This window comes from Hirundo rustica, chromosome 27 (assembly GCF_015227805.2).
Source record: "Hirundo rustica isolate bHirRus1 chromosome 27, bHirRus1.pri.v3, whole genome shotgun sequence".
In the NCBI taxonomy this organism is placed as follows: domain Eukaryota; kingdom Metazoa; phylum Chordata; class Aves; order Passeriformes; family Hirundinidae; genus Hirundo; species Hirundo rustica.
In genome coordinates, this window is record NC_053476.1 from 4,423,790 (window position 1) to 4,437,996 (window position 14,207).

General features: G+C 46.1%; 1 protein-coding gene across 3 annotated transcripts in view; it reads left to right on the plus strand.

The window, feature by feature from the left end:
* Window positions 1-4,025: 4,025 nt before the first annotated feature.
* MAP3K3 (mitogen-activated protein kinase kinase kinase 3) overlaps window positions 4,026-14,207 on the plus strand; it is a 34,285-nt gene continuing 24,103 nt past the window's right edge. The window contains exons 1-4 of one of the 3 annotated variants that reach the window (XM_040087176.2): window positions 4,026-4,149; window positions 10,252-10,373; window positions 10,880-10,969; window positions 13,722-13,762. In XM_040087176.2, the coding sequence (XP_039943110.1) occupies window positions 4,146-4,149; window positions 10,252-10,373; window positions 10,880-10,969; window positions 13,722-13,762 (257 nt within the window). In that variant the 5' untranslated portion in view covers window positions 4,026-4,145. The remainder of the gene's footprint in view (window positions 4,150-10,251; window positions 10,374-10,879; window positions 10,970-13,721; window positions 13,763-14,207) is intronic. The other 2 variants (XM_040087175.2, XM_040087177.2) reach the window with 2 other exon arrangements.

Below are 14,207 nucleotides of genomic sequence, written 5' to 3' on the forward strand. Positions count from 1 at the left end.
GGCGTCCTTTGAAGATTGGATGCCCCATCCCTGGAAGTGTCCCAGGTTGGACAGGGCTTGGAGCAACCTGGGACAGTGGGAAGTGTCCCTGCCCGTGGCAGGGGAGGCATGGATGGGTTTTAAGGTCCTTCCAATCTGGACCATTCAGGGATTCTCTGGTTCTGTTTACAGGGTTTCTCCTCCTCTCCCCCTTCTGTGGCTGTGGAGTCCGAGATGCAGAATAAGGAGGTTTTGGCAGGGGACAAGGCTCAGCCTGGAGCCTGCTCAGCTCCCCAGGAAGGATGTGTCTACCTAAACAAGAAGGGAAGCAGGAAGGAAAGAAGAAATAGTACATCTGATAGCGAGGAAAAGGGGCTCTTGGAGTCAGGTATGCTTCAGAAAGTGGAAATACTACCAAAATAGAAAATAAGATGATGGCATAGTGATTAAGGCACTAGGAAAAGATGCCAGGAGTTAAATCCCAAAGGTCTACTCCAGACTTCCTGTGTAACTTTTAACAAGTCTCTGTCTCTCTGTGCAATGCCCTTACGTCCCTAAAATAGGGATTACACTTCCTTTTCTTAGCTGATGCTGCGTGACAGCATTAAACAATTAGGCCTTATAAAGTTCCTTTAAAACAAATGGGCTGACTGGAAACACTGGAGCTCCTGGAGAGTCCCTGTGGATGCCTTTACTGAGGATTTTACACCAAATGGCATCGGACAATCTGAATAAATTCCAGAATTAAGTATGTTCTGCAGAAGCTTCTCTGCTGGCCAGCTGCAGCTTTGGAAGGCTGTGGGCAATCCGGCTGCAAAACCACGGGGTATCAGCTGCAAACAAACAACCAAATCCTCATCAGGAACTGTAAGGGCAGGACAAGGGGAACTGGGTTCAGACTGATAGAGAGAGGGATTAAATGGGATATTGGGAAGAAATTTCTGCCTGTGAGAGTGGTGAGACCCTGGCACAGGGTGCCCGGAGCAGCTCAAACCCAAACCATTCTGGGATTCTGTGATTCTGCACAAAACCAGTACAGTGTTAAGTACACAGTAGAAGTCAGAAAGGAATTATTCTTTTTAATTTTTTTTTCCCCTCAAGTTACACAAAAAACAGGCACTAATTTTGATAGAAAGTTAGATTCCAGTTCAGGAAGGATTTACCAGCTTGTCGGGAAGAGAAAAAAAAGGTGCAAGGGTTTGTAGTGGTCCCCAAAAAAAAGTCCTGATGGCACTTGCACGTAGATAGTGAAGTGAGAACATTTGTAAAATGGGGAAGCCAGAAATCAAGGGATAAAATTATTGGTTTACATGTTAGGCTTGACAGGTGGGTGAAGTGATGAGCTGTTAAGGACAAATCACTCTATTTTCGATTTGCTAGCGGCAGGGGGGGGGAAAGCCTCAGTGAAATCCAGACACCCTGGGCAGTTGGAGATGGGAAGAGCGAGTTCCACCAGGGTGGGTGTCTCCTACCATCTGCCAGGAGCTCCTGGCTCCTGTCACAAGCTGCCACTCCTCGGTCTAATATCTTTTGGACTCAGTAAACCGAGTTTCTACGCAAAGGACACAGAACCATTCTCGTTTAGCAGGACTTCAACTGAGGATTTTATATGCAAACATGGAGGAGCTGCAAGATAGGCAAAAATAACAAATGGTGAGGTGATGATGGAGTGGTTTGAAATCAGGGCTTGATAGGGAATTGATACTAAAATTCTGCCTCCCCTGCCTTCCCTCTCTTAGAAAAACCTTTTTATAATGATGCTGGCACAAAGAGTGAGCGTTAAAATCGAATTTGATGATGAACACAAGTGGGAGGCTTCAATAATACGAGGGAACTGGAGTATCTTGGAGACTGGATGAGTGAAGAGTGAGAAACAGAGATGAGATGAAATGTAGCAGCAGAGAGTACGAGGATGTGAATTTATGGACAAGGAGAAACCTGCGGAGGATACCAAGAGTGTTTTATTGGAAATTAGTGAGGAAAGGAAACTGAGATTTAGTGGTTGATAAGGGATAGTGATGAGCCACCACGAAGCTGTTAAAAATCACATCAAAAAGTGGCTCCAAGATTGGTAATGATACTGTCAAACGAGAGAGGAATTCAAATGGGAACAGGGGCAAAAAGCTGCCAGCTTGATACCACAAATATCAGGCTTGTATTAAGAAGGGAAAGTGGCTGGATTTCTATTACAGTGAAACCTGAAAGATATGATTACCTCCAATATGTATTGCAGAGAGAATATTCCAAGGATGAGAGGTTTGTTTTGTTTTGTTTTGTTTTTAAATAAAAGGAAGATTTTGACATGAAAACAAAATGCCTGCAAGCTGGGCATGAAAGTGGGTTAGAACTGACAGGAGAATTAGAAATGTTTTTCGAGCACCAGAGCAAGAAGATAGGAGGGACTAAAGACAAAGAGAAGTTTAAACACAGCATCAGCCTGGTTTTAAATGGGAGCTTCAGGCTGGAATCTCTGAAGGCCATGGAGTCCAACCTCCTGCCCAAAGCAGGGCAGCTTCTCTCTGTGACAGGAACAGCACCCAGGGAAGGGCTGCAGCTGGGCCAGGGGAGGGTTAGGCTGGATATGAGGATTAAAGGTTGTTCTCCCTGAGGCTCCAGGAGCTCCAGGAGCCTTAGGACACGGCTCTCAGGCAGGGTGGGATTGTTGGGGTGTCTGTGCAGGGCCAGGAGCTGGATGATCCCTGTGGATCCCTTCCAGCTCAGGATATTTGTAGTCTGAAGGTGGATTATTGGCTTTGCCCACAGCTCCCGGCTCTGAGATGCTGGGCCTGTGCATCCCTTCTCCTATTTCCGTGTCTACCTGGTATGACACTCGGAGAGCTTTTTATTACCCAAACAGTTGAAAAAAATCAATTATATTACAGATGTCACGTTTTGACTAAGTCCCAAATTCTTCCCGATGTGTAGGTTCACATTCCTGCACTTTTGAGCGATTTCCCTTCCCAATTTAGTTTTCTTCTCGTTCTTATCCAGGTTCTGTGACCCATTTGACACTGCTGCCATGAGCAAAGCCGCTCGCAGACCACTGAGCTTTGCTGAGCCTTTTCCATTTGCCAGATTGAAAAGCAGCAGCTAAAACTCGAGGTGGGTTCCTCAGCAGCAGGGTGGGCTTCTTTTTAAAAGAACAAACCCCTTCTGCTGTTCCTTTGGTGGAAAAGACACGATGAAAATATATCCTGCAGGTGGAATGGGCACGGGAGCTGGGGAAGAGCAGACTGGATGCTGCTTAAAAAGTTTTGATTTGATTTAAACACAGCCCCTGGCAGGGGGCGGAATCAGATGATCTTTAAGGTCCCTTCCAACCCAAAGCATTCATGATTCAGAGCAGAATTCCGGAGTTAGATTTGGGTGATCACAGGCAGCGCAGTGTGGACGGAGTTACACATCAATTGCATCAGACCCAGCCTAGCATGATTTCATGTAATTCATTCGTTAATTTTAAGGGCGCATTTCTTCTTATGAACGCTGTGAATTGATTCCCAGGGGTGCTTTAGTGCAGATACAGCGCGGGCAGAGGAACAAAACTCGATTTTTTTTTTTTTTTTTCCCCTTTTTTAAATTCTCCTCCCTGGACCCGGCCCCGCTCCCAGCCCGTGGGCGGAGCCGCGCTGCCGTCCGTCACTTTGATTGACAGCTGTGGGGGCGTGGCCTCGCCGCCCCGCCTCCTGCCGGGCGAAGAGGCGTGGCTGCAGCGCGGCGCAATGGGCCCCCGTGATTGACAGCCGGCTCCGCGGGGATGCGGGGCGGGCGGCGCGGCTCCTCGCTCGCCCATTGGCCGGCGCCGCCGTCGGCTGGGCTCCGCGGCGGCGCCGATTGGCGGGCGGCGGCGGGTGCCGCTGTGATTGGCAGGAGGCGGCGGGTGCGCGGCGGCCGCCGAGCGGTTTGTTTTGCGGGCGGCGGCGGCGGGCCCGGCCCTCACGGACCGGCGGCACCGGCACGCACCGGCAGCGCCCGCGCCGCTCCCGCCCCCGCCCGCCGCTCCCGGAGCGCGGCCGCCGGGAGGAGGCGGCGGCGCGGGGCCTGGGAATGTGGCGGCGGCGGCGGCTGCTCTGAGCCCTCCCCCTCGGCCCGGCCGCCATGGAGCCGCGGCGGTGACAGCGCCGTCCCGCAGCGCCCGCCGTGAGCGGGGCCGCCGCGAGCCCGCAGAGATGGGTGAGGAGCGGCGGACAAAGCCCGGGAAGCGCGGGGAAGGGAGGGGCGGCGGGGCTCGGCCGGGCCTCCCGGGATGGGGAGCGGGGGTTCCGCCGGGGCTGCGCGGCCCGGGGGAGCCGGGCGGACCTGCCGGGGCCGTCCCGGGCACGGGCAGCGCCGCGGGGGAATGCTGGGTTGTCAAGGATTTGCTTAAAATGGTAAAAAATGGGTTTGCGGGAAACGTGCGGTGCCCCGGGTTTTTTATTAAACTTGGCCCGGCAGAGCCGGCGGGGATCAGCGGCTCGGGCTGAGCTCGGCGGCTCTTTGAGCCTCCAGGAGAAGTTGTTTCTTGTTGAGACGGGAATTGTTGTGCTCCAGCTTAATTGGAGAAATTTTTTTGGTATTAAGCGCAGCTTGGGAGTCCTATCAAAATAGATTTTTCTTTATGGAGCTCTCCCCCGCGAGTTCTCGTTTGCCATTCTTAGCCCAGACAGCAACACGTAAAAACAAGCAAAAGGAGTTGCTCGAACTCTTTTTCGAGAGGAAAATGTTGTTACGAGGAATTCCCACGGCTGAATTTGATTAATTCAAATTGATTTGGATTTGGACTGTATGTCCTGTGTAAAGAACTGCTTATGGAGGGGGTCTTGTGTTTCCTCCTTTTTTCAGCTTAAAGAGAGGTGCTGGAATTAAACTTGTAATTGCTGTAAACTGGAGCTGACTCACATTTGCATATTGGCAAGGAAATCTCAGCTCTTCTAAGTCTGGAGTTTCGTGGCTTCGTGGGCTACAAGTTTAATGTTTCTTCCCTACAACCAAGTTTAATTATCTAAGACTCCCCTTCATTTAGTCTGTATGCATAATTAGCTTTTATACTTTAAATTCAAAAAGCACTGCAAATGTTATTCTACAACTCTTTCAGGATCTCTTTACTCTGTTTCAATTTTGTGAATACAACAAATCCATGCAAATCCATCACTAGATTTCTGTGCTACAAAGAGAGAAACAGTGTAATCTACTCTGTTTAGAGCAGCGGGGTGGTTCATAAACTTAAAATGGTTTAGAAGTAGGAGGCTGGATTTCCATAAAAGTGTTTTCCAGTGGCAGTTGGACCTGTGTTTGTAAACATGTGAGTGCAGAATGAAAAAATACAATTTCACGGATCACTCCACCATAGCATCATGCGTATCATGGCACCGCTACAAGCAGATCCCCTTGTAACAGGGAAAACATAAATTCATCCAGCAACTGTGACCAAGTAATCTGATTAATAATGGGCTGTACATCGTGCTCCGATTTTCTTCAGTCTGGTGCTTCATAACCCACCTGAAGCACACGTGGAGTGGTCGATGTCAGAGTTTGCAGCAGCCCCAGTGGCTCAGCCGGGGCTCATCTGGAGCGGTGCCGAGCCCTGCACAGCCGGGACAATTCCTGAGGTTTATTCCTCTCCAGACACTCTGTGGCAGGTTTGAAATTCGGGATCTTTGCCCCTGGCCCGCGCTGTAGCTGTGCAGGCCCTGCTCCCTCCAGCCTTCCCTCGATCCACTCGCTTTTCCTGCCTGTGTCACTTCCTTCCCTTGGCTCACACGCACCCGCTGACACCCGGGGCGAGGGAGCAGGGCCCGGCCCGCAGGTTGGGATCGGCTCAAATCCCAAATCCCAGCCTTTAACTTGTGAATGAGAAGAGGGACCCCGAACATACCCCACAAGGATGAGCCTGGTAGAGCTGTCTGATTTTTCCAAACCAGGTCGTCGGTGATTTCCTAAAGCTTGTGCACAGCGGCGTTTTGGTACCACTAAAACAGCCAGCAGCAAAGGACTCAATAGGAAACTCTTTGCAAGACTGTTTTTTTTTACTTTAGCATAGGCAGAATTTGTCTAAAATTTCCTCATTGCCCCTGGATGTGCCAAACCGGCTTTGCTGTTGTGGTGGTGGATAACAAATACACAGACGTATTCACTTCTTTCTCTTTTAAACCAGCATGGCATCATGTGTCCAAACATGATCCTGGGTTAGGGGGGTTCACAGACTTCCTGTTTTTATCCTTGTGCTGATACTTTTCGCTCTTCTGACTTTGTGATTTTTTTTTTTGATTTTTTTTTTTTTTTCCTCCAAAACTGTTTCCATTTCTGACTTGTTCAGACCTGTGTAACAAACCACAGGTTGGTTGAAGTAAATGCTTTGTGGAGGGGAATAACTTTCTCTGTGAGCAGCAGTTTGCTTTTATCGAAGTTATAAAAATCCTTGAGTGTAGTTTTTAAAACATGAAAAGCATTTCCTGGACAACATCTTTCCCGCACAAAGCAGAACTGTGTTTCCCAGACGTGCTGGAGACCAGGCGAAACAGGGTCTCTCAGTGCTCCAAAAATTGCTTCGTTTTCATTTGTGGCAGCCTCTGCATTGTGTGATTAATGTAATGCTGCTCCACGTGCTCCTCCAAGTCAGTCTATGGAAATCCTCCGTTTGGATGGAAATAAAGAAGTGTTCATGCTTCTCAGCATTAAATCTGCCAGTTACAATTTTTCCCTACACAAGCTCAGATCAGTATTTGACTTCATTTTCTGCTTTAAAGAGATAAATACTCTGTCATGTCCAACCTCATCAACACAGGGATGAATTACAGGATGTATGGTTTAGTAGTAGGGAGCCAGTAGCTCAGTGTAAGACTACTAAAAAATGTATAATAAGATTCAAACTCACCAGAAGCTGTTCCATCCCCTTTGTTAGAACATTAACTGTTCCAGTTTTATGAAGATAAATAATATTTCGGTGTTGGAATGAGTTCAGTGAGTGAGATACACCTGTAGCCAACCATTGCAACCCCTGATCCTTGTTTCCCAGTGATGATGCTGATTAGAGGACAATTCTTATTCCCAGACATATTCTTTGATGGACTTGATTTCTTGTCATGAGCCCTCAGTTCTGAACTGCTTTCATAGCTCGTCTGCTTCTTGCCCAAAGGAACTCTGCCAAGACAAGCTCTTCTTCTTCATCCTCCTGGTATCTGGCCAAACCCAAACTGCACTGTAGTGGAAAACTTGTGTCCCAGCTCTTCCCTGAGTGTTTTGGGTGGTAGGAACCTCAGGGATGTTCCAGGCTATAGGCTGTAGCATTTTGTTGTGCACAGTTTCAGCATTTTGTCTGCCAGGTGAATCCAAGGCTGTTCTTAATACTATCAAAATGAAAGAATACCAGTGAATTGGAGACACTCCACTAAAGGTAAAAGTTTAAATGTTGAATTGTAAAACTGGAAACTTAAAAAAAAAAAAAAAAGAAGAAAAAATTGTGCCGTTGCCTACCTGGAACATTAGCTCCATTCACAGCTGTTTCTTCACATTTTTGTCCCACAAGGGGTTACTTAGTGCTGAGATAGATCCCAGCAATTATTTCCTTTGGCTGATGTGCTTCTCGAAAAGCAGCCTCTTGCTTTGGTTGTGTTACTTACACCCCTTGCTTCTTTTACATGCAGTTGGAATGTCAAGGAGTGCTCTCCCTTCTCCACTGCCACAATGTGGTTATTGTCTCATTTGGCTTGTCTTGGACAGCAGAGATTTGATAGGTTTTGCTTTGGATTTTTTTATATTCTCTGCTCTGCGTTCCTTTTTAAAGCTTTTCTTTTTTCTGTAATTAACGCCTTCTGCAAATGCGTTGGGAGATTTCTTTTCGTTCCCTTTCATGATCTGCTCCAGGCTTGATGTTTCTGGTTTTTGGTATAACATTCTAAAGTCCACAGTGGATGTATCTGAGATGTTGGGGGCTCTCAGGACGGAGTTAGGATTCACCTTCCAGTGCCTGAAGAGAGCCTGCAAGAAAGATGGAAGAGGTTCTACAAGGGCCTGCATGGACAGGACACAGGGAGTTGTTTCCCACTGCCAGAAGGCCGGGATAGCTGGAATATTGGAAGAAATTCCTCCCTGGGAGGGTGGTGAGAGCACAGGGTGCCCAGAGCAGCTGGGGCTGCCCCTGGATCCCTGGCAGTGCCCAAGGCCAGGCTGGAGCAGCCTGGGGCAGTGGGAGGTGTCCCTGCCATGGCAGGGGTGGTGGCACCTTTGAGGTCCCTTCCAACCCAAACCATTTTGGGATCCTATGAAAACTAAAACAGACACTGGGCAGAAACTATTTGTTTTAGCAAAGATAATCCTAGTGTGACTTCTGTTCTGACAGGGACTCCTTCAGATGTTTCCTCCTTCCCAGGTGTATTTTTCCTGGTTTGTTGTTGACTTTTAGCAGGATTCGCTCCCTGCGTGCTTTACGTGTCCCACATCTGTCATCTTTAAGCGTTGCGAAAATCCGCTTTGTTATTCAGACACTGATTAATTACCAAGCCAGTCTTCTGCATAAAACATAAGCTAACTGCTTTGGAGAGACTGGTGAACAAATGCACGACACGAAATTGCAGAAACAAATAGTCCCACTGAGTCCTTTTTACAGAGGGGTACAGATGGGAGTCAGTCCATCATTTGATGTTCAGCAGCTGTTCCCTGGACAACTCTTCCAAATGCAAGTGATTACCCATCAGACCAGTGCCATGAATCAGGGACAAGTGTGCAGCCGTGGTGGATTCTTAAAATGAAGTTTCAGTTATTTACAAATCAGCTTCCAAAAATGCTCATTTCTCAAACTCCTCAAAGTGACATAGAGAGGGAAGAGAGGAGGAACTGTGCATATCAGGCACTGCACACCTGGCACTCCATCATGTTGAGCAGGGCTGTGATAACCTCACCTGGTTCACTTCCCTTCCAAAAGTCCTAGTTATCAAAAAACCTCCAACTTTACATTCAAAACTAGGGTTCGGGTCCTCCCAGACTCTTTTAGAAAAGGGCAGATTCTCCTGGGCATGTCCAGAGCTGATCAAATCACTGCTTCAAATGACACTGCCTTAATAGCAGGAAGGATTTAACTGAGTGTATTATTTGCCAAGGAACCAACTTTAGGCTTTATCCCTAAAACCTTTTTGAGTCTCGGGATGTGAGACGGGAGCCAGGCAGCCCAGAGGGCAGGAGTGTGCCAGGAGCACAGTGACAGCCTGAGGTGCTGCTTTGGTAGCTGTGGCACAGGGCCTGGGAGCCACGTGCCCAGTGCAGTCCCATTTTGGGCAACACTTCACTTGGCAGCTTCCTTTACCTTTTGCAACATCAAGGATTTCAGAGTCGTTATCCTTACTTAAAAGGATTCATTTCCATAGCTTTTACACCTTCATCTGCCATCCATCAGGGCACAGCTACTGTGCATTTCTCTCCTTTTACATCTTTGGTTTTTTTCTCTAAACACAACATTCTGCTCAATATCAGTTCTCAAAACTAACAGGCAGTGGGAGAGAATACTTTAAATTGGTTACATCGGGAATCTTCAGGAAGTAATTCTTAGTCTGTAGAACATACAAGGGGGGAAAAAGAATCAATGTGTGTTTTTATATTGCTGCAAGGCAAGAAGAGTCAAATTGAACCTGCTGCATTGTACATTGCCAGCAGCCAGTGTTCTTAGTGCTGGACAGCTTGAACCTGTTCAGCAGATCTTGAAATCTCATAAAATGGTTTGAATTTTATTCCATCAGCTTGTTCTGAGGGAAGAGAGGAACGTGTTGGGGCAATCAGTGCAAGTGGATTTGTGTTCACAGATACTCCAAGATGAATCTTTGTCCGGGTTTTCATTTCTTTTTCTACTGGCTGTGGTTTGTTCCGCTAGCAAGCAAGAGTTCAGAGTTAATGGGATATAAAATGGGAAAGAACAGACTTTTACCAGGTTTTCCTTGGCAGAAGCAATTCAGTTTGCCCTTCCTAAATGACCTGTGATGCTCTAGCAAATCTGTCCAGGTTTCAGTGTTTGTTGTGAAGCTTTTTGAGCAGAATTAGGGGCTGGGGATGTTCATTCTCATCCATACTCTGGCCAGATCCTTCTATATGACATCGGACAAGTGACTTAACATTTATCTGTCATTTATTATGTCGTGATATTCAGTTAAGTTTGGGCTTTTTTTATGACTAAAATAAATCACAGTGTGTTTGCAAAGATCCTAAAAAGGCTTGTTGATCCATGAGCCAGCAGAAAGCGTCAGAGGTGTAGAAACGTCACGGTTGGTGCTCACCCGGACGATTTACCCCTAAACTTCTTGTGCATCACAGATGAACAAGAGGCCTTGAAGTCCATCATGAAGGACCTGGTGGCGCTGCAGATGGGCAGGCGTCACCGCCTGCCTGGCTATGACACCATGAAGAGTAAAGACACTGCTCACTCCAACAAACAGGTAATGGGGCAGGGAGCGAACGTCTGAGCTGGTGACCTGGGGGCAGAAGGGACGGAGCAGGAGGACAGAGGATCTGCTGCCTTGGCTCTGCTCTGTGCTTCCAACAGCCCAAGCATCAGGTGTGGATTAACTCCTTGATCCCGCTCAGGCTGTGGCAGATGCAGTAGTTTTTCTATTGTATACATTTTTATATGAGATTAATGAATATCATATAGAAACTGTATACATTATATGTTGTATATGCTAAATATTTCTATAGTTTAATAAAATACTTCGTATCTGTTAGGTTATATACGTATGTGTGTACAGTCAGGTTATATATGTGTGTGTATACACGTATTTGATAATTTGCAACATCCTAGTACACTGCATTCTCCCCATTTGTGCTTTTTATGGGGTTTGGTCTGCCCAGCTAAAAAAATTAGCAAGCGGCTTTCTGGTTTCACGGTCATATTTCCATTTTTTTAAAAAGTGATTTTGTTATTTTATTTTGGTTTTTTTAAAAGAAGAAACACAATGCCAGCAGTTCCCCCCTCTTGGGCAGCCCAGCAATAATGAACCAGTGTGCCTCTGCAGTGGAAGAAAAAAAAATACCGGTGAGAAAATTTGCTTCATTTCCACATTAGCAATTATAAATTTGGAGTCTTCAGGCTGTGTGCTGTGACTTTATGGAATTCCTTTGAGCAGGTGGGAGGCAGGGAAAGCTTTTCTTCCCTCTGTCCTGGTGTAGCAGTGTGTGCACGTTTGTTGTAGGGTCAGGACAAGGAGAGGCCTTCAGCTGAAGGAGGGAAGGGTTAGATGGGATATTGGGAAGAAATTCCCTTCTGGGAGGGTGGTGAGACCCTGGCACAGGGTGCCCAGAGCAGCTGGAGGTGTCCCAGGCCAGGCTGGACAGGGTTTGGAGCAGCCTGGGACAGTGGGAGGGGTCCCTGCCATGGCAGGGGTGGCACTGGGTGGGATTTGAGGTCCCCTCCAACCCAAACCAGTCCGTGAGGCCCGAGATGATGAGTGGTGGAGTCAATGCTTTGAAGTCATTCCACGTTTCTCTGGACTTTTTCATGGAGAAAACGATGGTATTGATGTTCTGGTAAGAAGGAAAGACAGAATAATGCAACTTGGTCTGTAGAGCCTGAATGTCGTTTAAATTAAGTGCTTCAAAGCCAAAGCAACAATTTCAGTCAAAAACTGTTTGTCCATTACTGTCACTCAAAATTAAATCAAGTTACTGGCAGTGAGACTGACATGGACAGAAGCTTCCTATGTCAGGAAAATAACTCTTTTCAGTTTTATTCCTGTTACAGGTTTAAGCTTTTTGGAGCAGGCTTTGAAGTTCATGTCTGTCTTCCTTATGCTTTGCCTGCTCATAATCTACTTGTTCAGCTGGATCTGGGATTTCCTTGAATGTGTTGGACAAATCCATAGATGGAGCAGTGCAAAATCACTTTGAAACAGAAATTCAGAGATGCCTTAAACCAAAATCTGTAACTGTGATTTGTGATACCACGTCACAGAACTGGAACCCTGAAGTGCTAAACTCGGATTTGCTTTTTTTAATCGTCTTTTGAGGACAGTTTATGTGAATTGCTTTGAGAAGTGATGGGTTCACTGCTTCCAAGGGAAACTGAAAGCACTGGATGCTTAGCTCCTCTAGGTTTTCTCTGGAACAGGAACACCAAGATCACTCTGAACACCTTTTCTTAGATCTTTGATGAGTAGATATAATTGGGCAGTGTCAGGTCCTTTTGGAAAAATCAAGCAATAAATGCCAAATTCCATCCCCTTTTTCCTTTGCTCCAAATTAACAAGTTTCAAAGCAAGCATTGGAGTTGAGAAAATGCTTGGATTTTTTGGGGGGTACCAGCAAATGAAGAAGAGGTTTCCAAAGAGCCCTGGGGATCCCTTAGTGTTGTCTAATTTCAGCTGGTCAGAGCTGTGTCACTTGGCTGCTCCAGGGCCTAAATCACACCTTGAGGTCGGAAATTTATCCAAAAAACGCTGTGAATTCCATTTTATCTAAACTGTCCTGTTCAGTTCCTTTAGACCAGGCTACTTAAAGTAGTATAAAGTTAAAACAAAACCAGAGCCTTACCTTCCTGAAAATCCTGATATAAACTGATCATGCAATATGTCTAAGAACAACATTTTGATCAGGACTTGGCTGGTAGACATCTTTTATAGGATATTATTCCTGTGCTGTTTTCTGCGTCGTTCAGATGGGTTCTCTGGGATTTGTTTCATTCTGGAGCAATTCTAGACCAAGTCCTTTCTCTTCCCACGTCTGAGAAAACCCCCTTTGAAGTTCTGTGTGGCTGAGCCACCTGCAGCAGGCCCTTCTCCCTGCTCTTGTGTCCCTCCAGCGCTGCTGCAGGAATTCCCTGCGCTCCTTTTGAGCTGCATTCTTGACCACTGGGCCTGCCAGAAACTTCCTCCAGCTCAAGAGCATTTCCTGGCCATGTTTTTGTTGTTTTGGTGGTTTTTTTTTTTTGAAGTTCCTAGATGTATGATTGCCTATTGTCTGCGGCTTTCACAGATGGCTTAATCTACTCCAATCGCATCAGTTGTGCAGCAGAAATGATGGAGCCTTATCAGAGCAGGTTTTTTTCCTCCTTCTATTTTTATCTTTCTCACCTAAATTGGGATTTGAACTTCGATGGCCAGAGTTGAAAGTTCAGCTTGTTGACTCTTCCACGCCACACAGCATCTTCTGAGTTTGCAGGGACTGCACAGGTTGCACAGATCAGTGTTTTGACTTGTCCAGGTGGTGGTGGTGACCCCTCTGCTGAAACCTCAGGACTTTTTTTAAAAGGTGACGCAGAAGCAGCCTGTTCGTAACTCTTGTGTTTCAGGGGCTGCATTTTTGCAAAAGCAAGAGATTTAGGCCATGTCTTAAGAATAAAGAATAATACATAGGAATGAAAACTTAAGAACAGGAGGGAGAATAAAAAATATAGCACATTCCCTCTCTCTTTTTTTTTTTTTTTTGCCATGCATGCTTTAAGCAAGCAATGCAGAAAATTAAAATTGAGATTAATAAGCAATTAGGACTGAATTTTAGATTTTTTCCCGTGCAACGTTAAAGCCAGACTGATTTTCTTTTTTAAACTTTATTTCAATGTCCTCTGTTTAAATGCCACTTTACAAAAATTCCAGCTTAGTTTTAACCCCTTTCCTTCTCTTTCTCCTTGAGCAGCTTCCCCATCCCTCCCGTGCCGTGTTCACGTATCAGCCACTTGTTCCCACAGCCTGCTGCAGCTTCCAGGGAGAAAGTTAAAATACTGAAATCATAATGGAATGCGTGTGTGTGCCAGAGTTTGCTTGTGAGCTCACCTTTTGTTCTTTCTCCTGCAGAATGACGTCAGGATAAAGTTTGAACATAACGGGGAGAGACGGTAAGTTGGCCTTCGCTGCTTTGATTCTTTGCTTAGGAGAGTCATTTAGTCATCAGTAATTTAGCTTAAATATTTTGTTGGCTTTGCTTTCCTTTTTTCCCCAAATGGAAATCACACAGTGAAAGCAGTTGCAAGCAGGTCGCTCACAACTCGGTTATTTTTAGAGCTCAGCGTGTCATAAAACGCTGCTTTATTTCCATAATATTTATTTGTAAGTGACCTGCAGCGTTTTTAAAAGCTGTTCAGCCCAAAAGTCTTGTTTCAGACGTGTTCCCATTCTATTTCATTTAACTGAAACCAAATGAAACTGATCAAATCATTCTTTTCTAGTTTCTCACTTCCTGATGCCCTGTCATTATCACTGCCCTGCTGTGATTGAGCAATAGATACAACAAGGGAAGATTTTTTTCTTCTTTTTTTTTTTGCATTGGTGTAAAAGCTTCTT